Source organism: Sphaeramia orbicularis, chromosome 15, assembly GCF_902148855.1.
Source record: "Sphaeramia orbicularis chromosome 15, fSphaOr1.1, whole genome shotgun sequence".
Lineage (NCBI taxonomy): Eukaryota > Metazoa > Chordata > Actinopteri > Kurtiformes > Apogonidae > Sphaeramia > Sphaeramia orbicularis.
In genome coordinates, this window is record NC_043971.1 from 25,558,670 (window position 1) to 25,578,467 (window position 19,798).

Consider the following 19,798-nt stretch of genomic DNA (forward strand, 5'->3'; position numbering starts at 1 on the left):
ATGTCATAAATGCAATTTTATGAATATGAGGCCTTAGAAGACATGAAGTAGTTTTTAATAGTATTTTCAGGGTTCCCACACATCCTGGAAAACCTTGAAAATGATTGATGATGAGGTTAAGTTATCCTGGAAAATTATTTATCCTCCCCTGCCTAGTGACCTTGTGTGCCTAAACTGAGATGAAGCAAAGAAAATTGTTTTTCAGTGATTTATTGAAAATATACAAAAATTTTTGGAGGAAGTACAGGAGAGAAAGTAAGAGAGAAGAGAAAGTTGAGTTGGGAATTGTCCAATTATAACTCCCATTTGTCATGCTAATGAAGTGCTACACTGTAATCTGTGGGTGTGTTTGCATTATTCTATGATACATTTGTCATAATTATTTTTCATAGACAAATTATAGCCATAGACTGCACATCAAATGTCTGAGCAATAAACATAGAAACAATCTGGGTACATGCAAGTTACAACCGTAGAAAAGAGCACTTCCAAAGAATAAGGGGGATAGGAAAATGTATTGGTGTTTATGACGTGATAACTTGTCCCTGTAGTGGCTGAAAATGTCCTGGGGGAAAATAAATAAATAAATAAATAAATAAATTTGTCAGCAAGAGTCCTGCTCTTGTGGTTACAAAGCACTGTACCGCCTACTGAGCCCAATACTTTGTTTAAACCTCATATTTATGGCACCTGTTGGTAAAACGCACATTAATCCAACCCACTCTAACCGTAATCCACAGAATCATAATACTAATTAACTTTATATTTACCGAAAATGCTTGGATGAGAAAAAGATGACAGAATAAAATATTTAAACTATAAAAATTTGCTAAAAATAATCATCTTGAGTGATAAAAAGCATTAAGTTTAAGTGTGTGATACATGTACACACCCACATACTGTATTATCAGAAAGTTTTACCACTGCAACTTCTGCAAATACAGCATTAGTTTATTGGCAGAAAACAAATCATTTATAACTATGATCAATAAAGACATAAGAAGTTCAGCAAACAAAATTCTGATAAACATGATCAAATGGACAAAAATAACAAGGAACAAAATTGCTTATTTTTGTGTAACATGCCTGGTAGGTTTCACTGTTCATTAGTAAAAACATAAAATCAATCAGTTTTCTTTTAGATACAATTGCATGCACATATTGAGAGAATCCTTGCACAGAAACATTGTAGACTCGATTAAAAAGCAGCACAGGTCACCAGCAGCAGCAGCAGCAGCAGCAGCAGTTTGACCACCTCGGGGTGGGTTTCATTATTCCTATCTACACTGAATGGAACAGTGGCCAAGATAGCTATCTTAATCTTATTTGGCTATAGAGGCTCATTCTGTCTCCCTGTCTTTTCACCCTGTCTCTCTCTTTCTTTGTATCTTTTTTTCTTCACTCATTCTGTCTAAATAGTCGGCCATGCTAAGCAGCCTTAAGGATAACAGTGTACCTCCACACAGAGCAGCTCATGTCATTGTATCCTGGTTGTGTTAGTGTGTGTGAGACAGAGAGAGTGAAACAAGAGAAGAGGGAGACAGGCAATCAGATAGAGGGGTTGTCAGGATGTGTGTATCAGTTGTATCTCGGCTGTGCGAGTGTGTGTGCGTATGTGTCTGAGTTGATTATATCTTGTGTGTTTCTCGCGATCACAGACACATTGATAAGTGAGAAGCACCGAACATGATATTAATGATGATAAAGTTTCCTGTAGGAAGGGAAACCCACTGTATCTCCATCAGACATATTTCACTAATCCTTTGATGTCATGATCAAACATTGTACCGATGCCAAATTTATTGCTTGCAGTCTCAGTAGACTCTGGCCCATTTCCTTTTTGCCCTGCTCTGTGTTGAGCACTGAGAAATGGCGTGTAAGGCAAGCAGCAAGACCCAGAATGCAACCTGCCAAACTGCCAGATGCTTTGATCCAAGATGGCCCCCTGAGAGCCAGCATGGATCCACAGTGTCTCGGAGCCAAGGCTGGATTCACTGACACAGTGTCAGCGGCGCCTGCCAGGGATATTTACACCATTTGTCTTGATGCCTCACAACATTCGTCAGTTTTTCTCTGTGTTGTCACTCTTAACATATGCCATTAAGTGGGTGCATTTGTTACAGCACGTTTCAAGAAATGGAGGCCCCAGTGGGAACCAAATCCCCAACACTGATACAAGTTTTTGCATTCAAGGAAAACTCTTGATGCCCTCCCGCGAAAACAGAGTTGTTATTACAATGAGGGAAAATTAAATGACCATCATCACAGTATTTGGAGCATTTTCTTTCATTGCATAAATTGCATAATCAGCTGTAATTTCTGCTGTGTCGACTTCAATTCCTGTTTTTCGAGCAAACATCTGAATTACTTTTAGATATATAGCTTCTAAACTGCATGATTTTAACATACTCTTTTCTGCTTTTTACGAAGGTACACATATTTACCATTAATGTGAATCATAAATATTAGTAATATATCCCTTTTATTTAATTATTATAAAGCTTTATATTAAAAACTGTGTAAGGTTATAAGCAGCGATTAAGAAAACACTGGGAAAAAATGTTAGTTAATGAGTATGATTATGCAAAATAAGCACTTAGTTAATGGTGAATATGTGCAGCTGAATATAATTATTGTATTCTCTTAAATGTGTCAGAGTAAAGGCATCCACTCCGTGACATGCATCAAATCTCTAGATTGTCATTTGTCCAGATGAAACCGCACCTTCATCATTGACTTAAAAATGTAACCATTCAAACTCGTCGACGTGACTCAACCCAATAATAAAAGTGCCTCTGTCCCTTTAAGAGTCAGGTAGTATCTGGAGGTCAGAGTTCACCCCTGGAGAGGTTGGGTGAAAGGAGGAGGATGCTGAGCAGCTGTCGACCGTCCTGTGCCCCTCGGCCGTCCTCCATCCCTCCGTCCCTCCACCCGTCCCCACCTACTCCTCCACTCATCCCATCTCCTCCACACTCATCCAACCACCTCCTCCCTTCTGTCCTTCCTTCTCTCCTTCCTCTACCTTTCGTCTGACCTCCCTGCCTATCCATTTCCTCTCCTCCTTTCCTTATTTCCTCCCTTCGTCTCTCTCTGCCTCCCCCCTTCACCTCCCCTCCTTCCTTTCATAAAATACGACTGGTGGTTGGCTGGTAGCTGCTGGCTGGCTAGCGGTGGGGGATATAGCTTTATAATCCCCTCTTCGTCTTCCAGCCCGCCTCGCCACAATGTCACAGGAGCTTAATATTTGCCATTATTATTTGCTTGTTTTATTTGACTTCGAGGCAACACAATGACCTGTCAGCGCCGGCTTTATCCCCCCTCCGAGTGTCGTCCGTTTCAAAGTTGACTACAGTAATCCACGAGCCCCCGATTCCGCTAAATCCTGAAGCTTTCTTTCATTCGCACGACTTTTTTTTTCTTCCCCTCCCGCCCTCTGCGCTCCATCCTCCTAAATGAAATTACATACATCTGCTGGCTCAGAGTATCACAAATGTCCACACACCCACCGGTGTCCACACACACACACCCACACACACACACACACGCACACGTCTGCCTTTTGTTGTCAGTGACGCAGTGGCCCAATATTTCCTCTGCACAGCCACGAGCTATGATATATGTGTGTGTGTGTGTTTTAGAGAATGACACACATTTCTGTAATCCTGAGCAGCTGAATCAGTCATTTATGGATGGACTGTGCTCATAGCTGAATACACCTGTTGTCTTCCAGTTTATTCTCTATTTTGCTGAAAGGATGTAGCTTTTTTATTACATGTATATTTGTATTTTCATGTCTTTTTTTCTTTTTACTTCTGGGATGAGTTTTGGAAGTTTGGTACAACTACATTTGGTAATTTTACATTTTCTGTTTTACACTAAAATATCATCACATCTTATTTAAACCCAGATTTACTTAAAGAAAACTCTTTGAAGTATTTTTTTCCATATAAAAAAGAGAAGCAGTGTAAATGTAAAGCATGCCTGTCACATTTTGTATTACAATGGTGTTTAAATATGTTTCTTTTTAGGTATGATGGCTGCCATAAGAACGCAGCCTTTAAACATAGGCTATCCTTCTGAGACCCAGTGATGCATTTTTTTTTCACAGCTTTACTAAAAAAAAAAAAAAAGGACAAAACTGTTGCATCATGCTGTTTCCAATCAAGCTAATTATTTAATGTGAAAAAGCCAAAAGTACTTAATAAGCACTTATAATACAGTATTTAATTTCGCTGCTTGTGTCTCAGATGTCAGATGAATGCTTCTGACAGTGGTTAACAGGCCTTATATCCACAGACAGAGAACTGACCACACTGGAATTTATAAATGAATGTATTAATGCAGGCATTACTTAAACAAGTCCTTTTACATGACTCCAGAATGACACGCTATCGTTAGTCAACAGCGCAAAGTTTTATTAAAAACATCTACTTATGAGTTTCAGAAAATGGTAAAACATAGTTAAAACCAAAAGTTTATGTATCTACATTTATTCATCAGACCTTTTTTATTCTACAAATCAGTCTGTGACGTGTTCATTTGTGTTTGTGTCTCTGAAATTGGGTGAGTTCAGTCCATTTGTCAGGAGTTACGACAAAACAGATCATTATGAAACCTGTCACTTTGCATATTAAACCTAATGTATTAAGCCTTCATACTAAACCACTGAACGTAGTTGAATAGTTTTTACTTAGAAGCTGAATCACAGTCTAATTCCACAAAAGTCATCGATCCTTTAACAGCATCAGAAATCATGACTGAACTTCCTCTGTTGTGCCGTGAATCTGTAAGATGCTATAAATGTTCCCTGAATCATTAAAACTAGTCATAGAGTAAACCTCCCTCTAACAGATTTGAGGCGTCGTGCTCCAGCTGCCCTTCTGTGGATAACATTTGAGGCTTTCCATTCGATGTGCTGCGTCTGTATCACTTGTGCGTATCCCATTGTGGCCTGTAAGTAAGTTACAGCATAGAGCTTTAGCCCCAGGCGTGGGCGAAGCTTACATTAGCCATGCATGAGAGCCTTGCTAGCTCACTGTGTGGCAAGCAGGTATTACACTAAGCATTGGAGAGTCTCAGAGTCATGTATTTCTCTTTTTTTTTTTTTTTTTTGAAGGCCTGCTGAGTTATTGGTGGATATGTATTGCCCTACAGTGAGAGGCTTCACTCTGTAAAGGCGCTTCGCTGTAATCGGCGAGTTAATCCCGCCCCGGTTGAAGCCGTATTGACGTTGTGAAGACATGGTGTGAAGTATGTGAATGTTTACACAGGGAACATGCGCGAGGAGTTTACACACACACATACACACAGTTTAGTGGCCCTGCCGCCTCTGTAGCTGCAAACACACATAACCCAGTTGTTTATCTGCGTCATCTCTGTTACTATCATATGCCAGCACACAAGTGAATGTTGAAGAAAACTGCTTTTTATCTGATGTTATTACACTTTATTTTTGCTTTGTATGAAACAGCCGATGCTTGCGTTTGCACCAATTAGCAGCTGAGGAGTGACTGTTTATGATGACACTGTGGGTGACTGTTTGCTTTTTGTTTGTGTGTATTTCAGGAAACAACAAGGAGGAGGAGGAGGCCATGATGCAGGAGTGGTTTATGTTGGTCAACAAGAAGAACGCTCTCATCAGGAGACAGAACCAGCTCTCTCTGCTGTACGTAAAATACTTTTAATGCCGGTTAAAGCACATCTGATAGGAATTTTATCAGCTGATCTCACTCCTTATGTCATTCATTACGTCATCTTTAGCAGTAAAACCTGACATTTATTCAGTGCAGGAAATGCATAAAGTGAAAAACAACAAAAAAGAATTTACCTGGAGAATAATATAAAAGGAATAAACACATAAATGCAAATAAATCAGGCAGTGTAAACCTCACAACATGACTAAACTAATGAATCTCATTTGATTTATTAGATGTTTTGTCACATTCTGAAGTCCAACATGACCTCTTCAGTTGTTGTTGACTCCACATAGACCAAAGACATTCAGATTAAAGTCAGAGAGGATGAAATAAAGGAAATCTGCAAATTTAAGAGGCTAGAATTAGAGATTCTTTTTCTTAAAACATGCTCATAATGATTAATTTAGTATCAAAATAGCTGTAGATTAATTTAATAGTTGACATAATCGATTAATCGTTAATAATTTAGTGCTAGACCTTTATTCTAAGCCCTTCAGTGTACCTTGGATTATTTCTTTTAACATAACCATATGTATTTTGTAATTCAATGACACATCTATTGGATTTAACCTGTTACTCCTCAATACTCTGTATATTTGTCTGCGTATTATTCTCATTTACCTGCTGCCTGTTTAAGAGGTCGCCTCCTTTTCCGTCTTAACACTTTTTCTACAATGCGAAGCATCACAAAGCACACATTACATCAAACTGTGTCACAAAGGGGTGTGTGGTTCCCACTCCATTCAGTCCCTGTGTCTATGTGCTCATTGATTGACATGTGGACGGGATATGAAATCAATAGATATGTGGCGATCATCACTCTATTGCCAGTCTCTTTGTATGTGGTCAGCAGTGGCAGGTGGGGACACACACACTAACGCGCCCATTCTTTTTTTTTTTTCTTCTTCTTCTTCATTTGGGGTTTCAGAGTGTGTGAGCGGAGGGGAGATTGAAGTATTCATAATCACATTACATTGAGGGAAAGGAGAGGCTTTTAAAGTGGCCAATTGACAGAGGGGCTGATTATTAGCCCTTTCTGTTCTCTCTTTGTGGAGGCGAAGAGAAAAGGCGCCTGTGAAGGACAAATTCTATTAAGGGCCGAATTAGCTCATTTTTTTAATATGGCTGAAAGAGGAAAGAATTTAATTTGTGCTGCACACACACACACACACACACACACACACACCACATATATCCATACTTACACACATTCAGGATCGCACATATTTAAGGCTCCTCCATGAATACATGTACAACTACTCTGTCTCTTTTATTCCACACAGTTTTAATGTGTTTTCACCTCATTTCGTCCCTCTTCATGTGCTTTTTTTCCACACTCACATTAACCTAAGGCCCTGTGTGGCAGTGTGTGTATCAGCTATGTGCAGTAGATTAATGCGAAGCCAGAGAAGGTTCAGGCGAGTAGCTGAATCGATGTTTATTGCAGGTTTCTTTAAGTGCTTAATGATTTAGTCATTAACATATTGATGAACTTTGTTGTGTGTGTTTTTTTGTCTCTCCTCAACTTGCCACAGGGAGAAAGAGCACGATCTGGAGCGGCGCTTTGAACTGCTCAACAGAGAGCTGAGAGCAATGCTGGCCATCGAGGGTAAGCCCAACTCAGAGGTTAATACAGTGTCTGCATTTAGGAGGCACAGGTTCAAGTCCCTCTGTTTTGTTCCAATTTCTAGACTGTGTTTTTACATTAAAGCGGTTCCACTTAAATTTTGTACAATACTAGAGTGTTCTACTGAATTAATGTCCTGGATTCTACATGTGAAGCAAACACAGAATTATCTGAACGAGTCTAACTGTCAAACTGAACAAGTTAAAGGCACAATATATAATGTTCATGTGAGCTCACAACCATATGAGAATCAACAGCACTGAGGAACATTGAGTAAAACTGTCACCTCTTTAGTTAATGTGGATATTTGGCTGAATTCACACACACAGAAGTCAGTGTAGAGGCTGTTATTGTGGTTCTAGGTAAACAGGACAGTTGAGGACGGTACTTTATAAGCTATGCTTTATCCATATGATGTTGTGTTATTTATTCTTTTTGTCCCTGTTTGTCCGCCATTAATCGTACTAACTTTATGCACAAGTTCAGTGAAAATATCTTCAGTTAAACTCAATGTTTATGAATGTTATCTTATTTATCAGTTGGACCATGTCAATGTACAAGGCTAAAATAGACATCAGGTTAATATACTGCTGCATTTCTAATTCACACATTGAAAAAAAAAAATTTCTTCCAATATGTAACAAATATAACACAGAAAGTTGGGGTTGGCTGATACAAAATATACTGACCAAAGGAACTGCTATATATTTATTGAGTATAGTGTTTGCATTATAGTTGATAAGCAGGACACCAGCCACATTATAGAAATGTATTTGTGAGTTAATGTGAGCCCACAGAGGAATGTGAAGTCCATTTCAGACGAGTAAATCATCTTTGTCTGGCTGGTTTCCATGGGTCTGACTTGCATATTGTCCAGTTGTTGCCTTCATTGAGAGCCTAAAGCGGGATAATTTAAATTCTATGTTGGCTTCTTGATGAGGATTAAGATGCGAGCTTGCCGGGGATTTCACTCGGTGATACTTGATCAATGCTATCTGTTTCCTAGTTAGTCCTGGCTAGCCAATGCCTGATTTGAAAGTTAGCCACAACGGCACAGAGAAAAGGCTGTGTGAGGTTAAAAAAAAAGCAGTTATATTATTGAAAGCCTGTTAACTATACCGCAGCCAGAAAAGCAGCCATTGTGTCGTATCAAAGTTGTCAGGGGGCCAGGGAAGTTTAATCCCTTTCGACTGCGTCCTCTTTGGCAAAATGAACCTTTTGCCAATCAATGCTAATTGATTTTGCCATTCGACATTGACCACCACCACCCCTCTCTCCCCTCTCCCCCTTTCCTCACAGCCTTTGGACACCCATTGTAATTTCAACGGGCACCTGATAAGCTACCTGGTCCATAATAAATCAATTGTAATTAGCAAAGAAAGGAGGAGGGGCTGGTGGAGGGGGGTCGTGGGGAAGCAGACATGCGTAGCCAAGCAGGAGCTGCAGACGGTTCAACGCCGCCTGCGTCCAGGTTGAATTTCTCTGTCTTCGGCCGGCCATTTTATTTATTTATCTTTATTGAGCTGCTGCACAGCCACGGCTCGAGTCAAATGGGAGGCTTTAGCTTTTTCTGGTTCATATATTAGAGTGAGGGTGTCAGTGTGTGTCCTTCTGTGTGTCTCGTTTATCATGCATTTCTTTCAACGTGTGTGTGACTCCTGGTACTTGTAGGTTTTGTATTGGATGTGTATCGTGTGTGTGTGTTTGTGTGGCAGTGAACATGTAGTGATAGTGTGTGAGCTGAGGTGGAGAGGTAGTGTGTGTCATGTCACCTCTCTCCTCTCTGCCTTCATGTGGACTTGTTGGATTTGCAGCCGACTAACTTATCAGCTGGCCTTATTTTCTTCCCTAAGGGAGGCACTTAACATTCACAGGCTCTACCTTTCTGTAACAGCCATAGATAGTTCTGAGCTGCTGGGAAAAGAGTGTGTGTGTGTGTGTGTGTGTGTGTGTGTGTGTGTGTGTGTGTGTGTGTGTGTGTGTGTGTGTGAGAGTGTGGATCTGCTGGACTCTGTTTGCCTGCACCTGTGTGTGTTTACATGTTCAGTATGTGCTTGAGAGTCCACCTGTATGTCTCATCTTTTCCCCTGTTTGTGTGCCCACTGTGTGTGTGTGTGTGTGTGTGTGTGTGTGTGTGTGTGTGTGTGTGTGTGTGTGTGTGTGTGTGTGTTTGCTGTCCATGTCCCCAGCTCTTATTTGGTGCTTGGGCAGGTCCATTGAGCGATGGTCGGACGTGCAAGTAATTGCTGATTTGGTTGGCCAGTCGATGACACACAGAGAGAGAGAGAGGTGCACTGAGTGTGAGAACAGAGAGAGAAACATACATCACTGAGATATACCTGCACAACACACACACGCACCCTACTGAGAAAAATATATACCCACACTGACACACGTCTCACTCTGCCTCTATCTCTTCCTCTCAGTTTGCCAACACAGTCTGAACCACAGTGTTCATCATGTGCAAATACACACTGTCCGAGTGTTAACTGTGGCTAAATGCTAACTCTGCTAAATGTTTGTTTTTGTTTTGCTGTAAAGTCACTGTTAACACATCCTGATGAAACTGTATTCACTACAACCAGGGGCCTCAGCTGCCCTCATGTCTGATAGTTGTAAAAAAAAATAACACTAAACTCATCTTTTTCTGCGGTAGCTCTGTTATAGTTTTGTAGACAGACCAACAATATAACTTGCATGTTCTTTAATTTTAACAATAATTATGACTCTGTGATTATGACTTGTGTTCCACTGTAGTTCCACTTCCTTCTGAAGACTTCATTTTACTCAGGAAAGGGATATTTTAGGGGTTTCCTTCCTGGAACTTGTGTCTCCTGTATCTTACCTTAGGGTTGGTCTGTCTATGCAGAACACTTATGTTTGGTCACTGCTTGTAGCTTTTTTTTCCTTCAACCTTTTTTAAAAGGATATTTATACAGTTTCTCAGTGTGTTTAGACACATTACCATGAACAGAAGAAAGTAGGATAGACAGACTATCTGAACCAGTACTGAATATTTTATAATCCTCTCTTTTTTTGTCCAGTCTTAAATAAAATAAATGAACTGGTCTTCAGCAGGACTGAGTCATAACCTCTTAACACTTTCCCTGGACATGTGTTTTAATCACTATCATTACTATTTCTACTTGAAAGCTTGTGGTGAAGTGCTGTTGCTTTTTCACACATGGGTGTTTACACCAGAGTGGAAAAGGAAGGAACCTGTCGAACATCACAGTGTCTGGACATTGAGAGTGTTAACGTGGCCTTTGTTGCATAACCCGGTCAGGGGTCATGTGCAGACCAGATCAGGGCAAACAAAGTGCTGTGACTCATGGTGTTTTATGTTACAATGGTATTTCTGAAGTAAAACGAGTGCAGCAGGACACTAAATAGCATTAGAGAGAGAGAAGAAGAGCAGGACAGAAAGAGGATATGAGTCCACAAGTGCCTGTCCTGAAACTTTACATGACACCGGCCTTGGGGTTAAGAACACCGACTGTGGAGTTGTATCATCCCTAGTTCCAGCCTGATTATGGATGTTGGTACATAATTTTAGTTCATTTCTCCATTTTGTCTCCACTGACATAACAGATTTGTGTTGAAACAGTTGGACAGGTTGAGGAGTCAACGCTGTTTCTGAGCATGCCCAGTGCCTTCCACCTCCTTGTACCTTTTTGGTGTGATGCCAGGCGGTAAAATGCCATCTGTATGCCACGCTCTCGTCTCCCTGCCACAAAATTGATCCACTATGCCCTCTTTATCTGCTTACTGATTCACACCTATGTATGCACACACACAAAACTGTGTCTTGGCTCGTTTCGAGGGCCTGCGAGTGTGTGTCTGTGTTTGTGTGTGTGCATGTTTTAAAGTGGACGCCCTCTCGCCATCTAAAAGGGATTTATGCATAGCCGGGTCCCTGAGTTTTTCCTGTTACGGTTTGATATGATAAGCTTTTTTATATGTTTAAAATCAATATGTAATCCTATGCAGGAGCTTATCCCTCTCCACACCCCTCCTACCCCTCACACTGCCACCTCCAGCACACACACAAACACACACACTTCGCATTTGTAAATCTATTTGGGCTTTGTAACACATCGGGGCGGCGTGCTACAGACCCTGATTGATTAGGTTCACCATGGAATCCCATCACATCCGCGACTTTTGATGATGTGGCCAACTCTTTCAGGGGCGCTAGTTGACTGGAACAGCCGATAACAAGTATTTTTCGTCCCACGAGCTGTCGGACTTGAGTCGCTAATTTTTAAAAAATGTTTGTTTATTTGTTTATTTTTGCTGAAGTTGTTTGTGCTGCTTTATGGCTGGTCTTCATTTAAGTTGCACAAAAAGTGAAGATAAACAGCATGTTTCTGGGATTTTACACAAAATCTAATCACTTCCTCAACAGCAGTTTTAAGTATTTTGTAGTGAAGGTAACTGAGATGAATTAAATGCTGCTTAATGTGATGTGTGGTGGAAAAGATTCTGTAATTGTGCATTTTGTTCAGATTTCTGCTTTCAGGATTCTTAACTGTGGTTTCCTCGCTGCTGTTGTTGTAGAAAAAGGTTTCTCTCTTTTTTTTCATGTCTCAAAACAACACATTTTAGTTTATCGAACTCAGAAACTCCATAATTTCTTTAAAAGTTCTTCAGAATTTAAAAGAAAAAAGTTAATGTTTTTGGCAGAGGAAGTACTTTCACTTTGGGAAAAGTTGCAAGTACAAGTGTAAACTTAATTAGTACATCACAATGTACTGCAAGCATAAAACTGCAGCTGTATATACTGTTGGGTACAGAACAACTAATAATACATCATAATTTACTCATTTTTTATAGTGATAATATGAATCTGTCATCAAACGTAGTGTGTCAAAAGTTCAATATTTGCTTCTGAGATATACTGTAAAGTGTTAAGCAGAAGAAATGGAAATGCTCAAGTTCAGGTGCATCAAACTTATCCGCAATAAGCATTTTAGCCTTTAATGATGAATGAAATCACTGAAGTTTTGGGTTTCATTGGTCACCTCCAGATTTTCTTTTTTAATTTGTTGGGCATTTTCCCCTTCCTTTGACTTTCCTCCCCTCTGGTGACACTTTTTGTCTCTTGACTCCAGTTGGATTTTGGCCAAAACCAGCTTTTGGGGCCTTTTTCCACAAGAAGAGAAAGCAGAGCAGCAAGGATGAGGAAAAAAAAAACAAAGAATTGATGCCGAATAAGTTTACAGATTAGATAAGTGCTGACAATCGTACATGTATCTCCTTCAGGACTATAGGGAACATTGTTTGTGGATCAGAACTGGTTGTATTCCATGTGTATATGGTTGAATATGAGACAGATAATAACGTTGATTGGAGAACTTGCTCGTCGCTTTGAGAAAACAACGCTTTGCAGCACTCTTTGCTCTCTTGAATAAATTTGGCCACGGAGAGGCCGGGTGGGGAGGGGTTCATGGGGATTTGAACCAACGCATTCTTGTGTGCCTTGTGCGGACTCACATGGTTACCATCTGCGTGCACGGCGAGGGTTATCTGAATACGCGCCCACCATGTGAGCTTTAACGTGGTCACCCAGATAGAGAGAGAGGGAGAGAGAGGTTAAAGGAAAAGGGGGATAATCCAGAAGGATTGAACACACTGCCTCCAAGTCTTCCCCTCTCTTTAACCTCTCCCTCTCTTTTTGGGGGAGGCGGGGCTTGTGAAGTGCGGGGGTGGGGGGTTGCTTAGTGGCTGCAGGGTGTTTTGTTTGTTCCTGTGTGTCTGGTTACCCAGCCTGCCCTGCTCTGGTGTTGCCTGGTCACGTCTCTCATCGGCTCTCTTTATTGTTTACCTTCTTAATGAGGGGGGCGGGACTCTGCTGGTTTGATTGACAGCAGTGAGCTTCCCCTTGTACCATGTAACCCCCTGCCCCCCTCTTCCTCCTCCACCTCACCCCGGGGTCGAGCAGGACTTTGGCTTCTTGGCTGCAAAAGAGGAGGGAGGGGAGGACTTTTTTTTCTCCATACCTCTCTGTGTTTTTGTGACTTTCTTCCTTTTCCTCCTGTGGGCCGGCCTTGTCGAAACAGGATTGTGGGATATCGTGGCGATGGTGGATATTAAAACACGTACATTCCTCTCTCTCACTTATCTGAGGACGATGACTCACGTGATGACTCATCTCCTCACTTGCCACAGTTTGTCTTTTGTCTCCTTCTCCTTTCAGATCTTCTTCCTCTTTTCCGTTTCAAACACACTTCAGAGACATATTTGGACAAATCTGGCAGTTTTGTCGTATTTGTCGACTCCACTACAAAGGCAGACGAGAGGTATTTGCTTCCCAGAGAAAAAAGGAGAAAGACAGGGAGAGGAAGAAAAGAAGAAGGTCGGCGAGAGAGCCAAATATTGGGACTGTGTTCATTTCACTCTGTGGTCGACTTCAAAGGGACGAGCGGGGCCAATGAAGAGAGCGCAGACCTTTCAGGACAAACACACTGGGCCCAGCGTGACACACACACACTCACACACACTCATACTGCCTGACTGCTGCAATTTGACTCAATAAGGGGCCGAATATTTATTTTTAATAAAGCCGCACTTATTTTGGGACTGACATTTTACAACATTCCTTTTATTCTCGAATCAATAGGCGGTTAAATATTGATAGAGGCTGAAGTTTAAAGTAACCTACACGCCACAGAAGTTGCACATGCTCAGCTGTGTTTGGATTCTCTGTGGTTGCTTTTCCCAAACGTAGGGTTTGGACCCAAAAAGAGCCATGGAGCCTTTTTTATTGGGTCACCAAATGGATCAAATAAAAGGTGTAAAAATGGCATGATATTTAGTCTTTTAATCCCAATGATGTAGCGTAACTAATATTTACAGAAGTACAAGTTTTATATATTTGTACTTACTTAATACTATTATTTTACTACTCTATTACATTTCAGAGAAACATTTTTGTACTTTTTAATCTACTACATTTGTATATAAAAAAATCACATAATTTAATACAGTATCATACTATTATCCACCCAGTTGTATGATTTAACTTGACAAACTACATTGTTGAAATGCTTTTACCTGTAATTCTTAGTGATGATAATAATAATAATATTGGTTAATGATATAAAAACCTAAGTGACGAGTGGGACCTACTTTTACTACTGAATCTTTAAAGTATTAATTAACATTAACACATAAAGGACTTCTACTCCCAATAGAATATTTCTGTTTTTACTTAAATTATTTGGATACTTTTTCTTAGATTTTTCTAATACTTCTGTTTTGTTTTTGTTTTTTCTTCACTGTTCTGCTCAGGTCAGATTAAGTGCAGTGTTTCCACAGTGGACATGTGGTCGTTATAATTATTTATGTGCATTTGGGTTCTGCGATGACATCAGATTTCGTTGTGGGTCTTAAGCTGATGAAGTGGGAACCCCTACTCTAGGATGTAGATGGAGTTTGTCAGGGTGACGTGTTCTCACAGACTCGGAGACACAGGAGTTGTGTTGCCTCTCTTTAGCTGCAGCGTGAAAACAGACACTGTGATGTTTGTTAACCTGAGATCATTCTGTACCTGAACGTGTTTTGGCGCCGGGGAGATTAGGTGGCTTCATGGGCAGCACAATTTGTTCTTTCCAGGATCATAAGCAGATAGTTGTCCTAAAAAATACTTTTACTCCTCAAACTCCATTTGGTGAGAAGGAGTTGTGGGTGTATGTGGCTCCAGAGGGTGCCAGGCGGATATTTGAGCCCCAGGGGGAGTGAGAGCTCTCCTGTGGGCAGCCCCCCTCCTCTGGGGGGATTTGGATCAGGGTCCCACCTGCACCCTGTGGGGCCCCTTCCTGAAAAGACCCTGGAGAACTGGAGTGGGGCTCACCTGTTAGTTTGTTTATTGGAGTGTATGCCTACTGTAAAACATAAGGGCACAAAAATCAACCACAGTGTTTTAATTAAAGTGAATGAATGATCTACAAAATAATGTAAACTCGAAGTTCAACCCAAATGCAAAATGATTTAATTAATGGAATTAAATCTTGTGCATGAAGTGGCTCCTGATGATACAGATTAAGCTCTAGATGTTTTCCCATCACAAACACAAAGGTTTTCAGATGTTTAAGAGCTTAATTTCAACTAGTGTCCTTTAACATGTGATTAGGAGTCCTGTTGAAGTCCTTTACCCTCAGAAAAGGTGTTAAATGTAACCATCGTCTGAGGTTTGAGACTCTGACTCAGGACTTTAAACAAGCAGCCGTTGATGTGTACGTGCAACATAACGCTGCAGATTAACGTGACAACATCCTGATGATGACAGATCATATTTACAGACGAAATGCTGACTGCTGTATCATCTCCAACACAAAGGTGATAATAAGACAAACTTTTACCAGCTGTCTGTCTTGTGCTGGACGACTCATCCATCCAGTTAATGATCTGAAGCTGTTTTGAGCAGCAGCTGAAGCGTGTGACAGTGCTCTGGAGCGTTTGGTTGCACTTTAACGCGTCTCAACTGAAGTCTTGAACATAAGTAAAACCAAGTCGCTGTCTGTCAGGTCGTTGACTTGAAGAACATGCCCAGTCCTTAGGTTTTTTTCTATCCATTAGGTCCAGAAGATGCTGTTGAAGTCAGGCATGTTTGATGACTGTTTCCCTCTGTAGCTCCTGCTGTAAATGTGTTTGTTTCTCTGGTGTCGCTGCAGACTGGCAGAAGACCGAGGCCCAAAAGAGACGAGAGCAACTGCTGCTGGATGAACTAGTCATACTGGTCAACAAACGGGACGCTCTGGTCAGGGACTTGGACGCCCAGGAGAAGCAGTAAGTTACTCAAAATCCTCCAATGCAAAGACCAAGAGAAGAGCATTTCAGTCAGAAAAATGCATGTGAGATATGAAGTGTTCATCTCTGTAGAGTAAATTGAGCCTGAGAACAGTGAAGGCCCTTGGGTGAGATTCAGTCTGCTGCCTATCTTTACATTTCCAGAGGTCCCTTAGAAACCGTAGACATAGAGAAAACACATTACAGGGCATGTTGTGTTCCAGCCAGCCTGCAGTCATCCTGCACGCATGGCAGCGCAGCAGCAGCCGCCGCCGTCACACACCTGCGTGGGCGGGATCCCGTCCAGATTGGCGGCACAGTCCTCCAACAGGGTGCCAGGTGGGTGAGGGGTCAGAGCCAGGCCCCTGGCGCCGGGCCACTCCACAGGTAGCGTGGCGGTGGTTGGTTGCGCTGGTTTACCTGTGCGCCTGCGTGTTCCCTTCCGCTCCACTTCCACCTCCTCTGACCTTTTGACCTTTGCCCTCTGCAGGGCCGAGGAGGAGGACGAGCACCTGGAGAGGACGCTGGAGCAGAACAAAGGCAAGATGGCCAAGAAAGAGGAGAAGTGTGTCCTTCAATGATTGTCATGTCAGTAAATAAACCAACAAATGTAGCCGATAAAAGAATTGTACGATTATTATTATTGGTTATTATTATTTGATAGTGGCTTTCCTAGACATTTCTATCACCTTTATTGAAACCCTGATGTGGTTTTTGTTTTGGTCAAATTAATCCCAGAGACTCGGCTGAATTTATGGGCCCTGCGATGCCTTTGCACCAACTTTTTACTGACTCAAACAGTCTCTTATATACAAAATATTTTTTATTTTGATTTTTTGTTTTTTGTTTGCTTTACCAGGAGAGGTACTTATATGTAATATAAATATGTATGAGACAAAAGCAGTGCAAACCCTACAGACTGTTAAAGATGTTTGTGTGTAATAATGTTTGAAAGCTGAGCAGCAGCACAACCTTTTCTGTGTGAAAGTAGAGATGAGTCGGTTTAAGGTACAGCACAACAGGGTTTACTGTGGGGACTCGTTCTTGTTTTTTTTTTTTCTTCTTTTTTTCCATCATTGAAAAGATGATGTGGAGTTGACATTTCAGTTGGACTTTAAAATGATAAAGATTATAATTTCAGTCTTCTAAAGCTACTTCATTACTTGACTGTATCTTTTTAATTGTTTCACTCACAAGTTTCTACTTGTAAAATATCTTAAAGGGGAACGCGTTAACGTTCATGAATCATGCATAAATTTACCTTTCCTATTGCTTTTTTATTGTCTTGGCTTGAAAGCAGTTTACCAAACATTTGAGAGCTGGTTCAGCTTAAAATTTCATGTTTTAAATAATGTCTTGTTGTATATTTTCATCACTGCTCTGACCAATATCTTCCTAAATCCCCTTTTGGAGGGATTCATGCAGTCAAAAACAAAAGTATATATAAATATATATATTATTTATTGCCGTTTGTCCTTTAAGCTGCTTGTAAGTGAACTACCATCACATTTCATGTGCATTTTGCTCAACTTGGTTTCTATTTATTGTATACTGAAGAAGAGAAAATATGCTTCCACATGCATCTCTTATAGCTTCACTTTTGCAGATGTCATTTAAGTGTGAACATTTATCTGTTTATTTATTCCAGTGTCATAACCCAAGTCTTCAATAAAGTCCTGTGATTTCATACTCCAGAAGTAGTGTGTGCTGTGTTTATGATTTGCATTTTTAAAGCTACAGGACTGTTTCCATTTTTATAAATATTTGTACTAATTCTCTTGACATTGAACTAGTTTTAACAACATTCCTGGTCCTGTTTACTTCATGTATTTAAATTCTGTTGTGTTTTGCTTCTGTACACACCACAGACTGACTTAAACATACATTTAACTCTGTTTTTTGTTTGTTTGTTTAGAATACCCATATTACCTCAGATGCATGTTAATCGCTACCACGCTCCTGATTTGTCTTTCCACACTAGAATTTAAAAAGTTGGTGAAATTCACGTACGCCTATGGCTGCAGAGCTGCACATAAGTGGCCCCTATCACTGCATTCACCAGCGAGCCTGCGTTTAGCAATGCTTATTATTCTGCGCTCTGTTCAATTCCCCCGCGATTTATGCGTGTTTATAAATTAAAATTGGCGTTCGGGTTTTTGTTTGAGGTCGGTGCTGAGCAGGTTCCTCCGAGGAAGATTAGAGAAATCACTTTGTACGGAGCAGATGTTTTTTTTCCCCCTTTTTTTTTTCTACCCTGGGCCGCTTCTATACGCGCTGTAAACGGGGGCACAGGTTCGGTCACCCGCACAAACAAATACTGGAAAGTGCATTTATGACCTAAACACCAATGTAGAATTTTACACTAGGATTTTTTTATTATTATTTTGTCACGTCCTTAAATGAAGCCTCATCTTTAGAGGTAAATGAGTGTAAATGTGTCTGTAATATAACTGCGCATGGAGTGTGTGTGTCCGGTTGAACCCTCCTCTTCATCCCTGCGGGCAGCCTTCCATCCCCGGGCAAAGCACGAAAATCGTTTCTGACAGCAGACGTCCTCCCCGGCCTTTCTAATATTTCCAAATTAATTTGCTGATTCGTTTCTTCTCTGCTTGGGACCGACTGTACGCGCACATTACGCATCTGACGTCCCTCGAGGCGTTTAGTTTTACTTTGTATTATGCGGCGTTTATCACGGGTGGCTGTAATCTGTCGAAATAAGCAAAACGAGAGAAAAGCCAAACGGTGAAGGACGTCTGCATGTGTGAGTGTGAGTGTATGTGTGTGTGAGCACGACGTCTGAATGATCTGAATGATGCCACACAACCTGAAAATACTTTACAACACCTGTCAGCCCCGGATCAATCCAACCAGCCCTGTTAAGTGATTGAATAGCTATTTTCTGTTTTATTTTCAGCGTTGGCTCGTTTTCTCTGATTTGTTCATGCGTAAAACTACTTAGAACTTTTATTCCTGGCTAAACTTTTGGCGTTTGATCTCATTCTTTCATCTGCTTTTTCCCTTTCACTTAAATTAAACTTATATTTAAGGAAAACATTTTTTTTTTAAACTAAGATGGATCGAACTATTTAGACATTTTAGAATTTGACTAGGAATATTTTTAATAAAGAAAATAAATAAAATTGCAGAAACAGTCCTGTCTTACCTCGGCAGCACCACCCCGGAGCTCTTAAGGATGTTGAAGCAGAAAAAGTGGGGTATATTTGCGGTAATGCGGCTGTTTTTACGCGTGGCGCGGTGCGTAAAAGGCGGCGGAGGCTGTGCGCGGTGTGCAGCTGAGGATCCTTCAGCTGAATGGATTATCTCCTGAGCTTTGATGTCTCCTGGCCTCACCTCACAGGTGCTGAGCGCCGCTCGGCCTCTGCGTTGCAGCCTACTCCTTCCCCGCCGTCCACAGACTACACCTGAGGGAGCCCGCCGGGGTCTCCGCGTGCAGCGCCGGGCTCCTACAATACTGTGTTTTATGCATCATCGTTTTAATAAGCACCGACAACATCCCCGCAGATCCCCGCTTCCAATCCTGCCGGCTGAAGGGACAAAACTTTTCCCCCTCCTCTCCTCGCCGCCTAATCCCAGGCTTTACCAGCTCAGCATTAAGAAAATTCAACTGCAATTTGGGATTAGACAAAATACTCTTATTACAAAAGGTTGGTGCAACTTGATAACT

At 41.1% G+C, this 19,798-nt stretch overlaps 1 protein-coding gene across 8 annotated transcripts in view; it reads left to right on the forward strand.

Moving 5' to 3' along the window:
- Positions 1-17,807, forward strand: part of ehbp1 (EH domain binding protein 1) — a 150,873-nt gene extending 133,066 nt beyond the window's left edge. For all 8 annotated transcript variants that reach the window (XM_030155379.1, XM_030155385.1, XM_030155382.1 and 5 more), the window contains 4 exons: positions 5,566-5,665; positions 7,232-7,305; positions 15,999-16,113; positions 16,604-17,807. In XM_030155379.1, the coding sequence (XP_030011239.1) occupies positions 5,566-5,665; positions 7,232-7,305; positions 15,999-16,113; positions 16,604-16,694 (380 nt within the window). In that variant the 3' untranslated portion in view covers positions 16,695-17,807. The remainder of the gene's footprint in view (positions 1-5,565; positions 5,666-7,231; positions 7,306-15,998; positions 16,114-16,603) is intronic.
- The last annotated feature ends 1,991 nt before the right edge of the window (positions 17,808-19,798 follow it).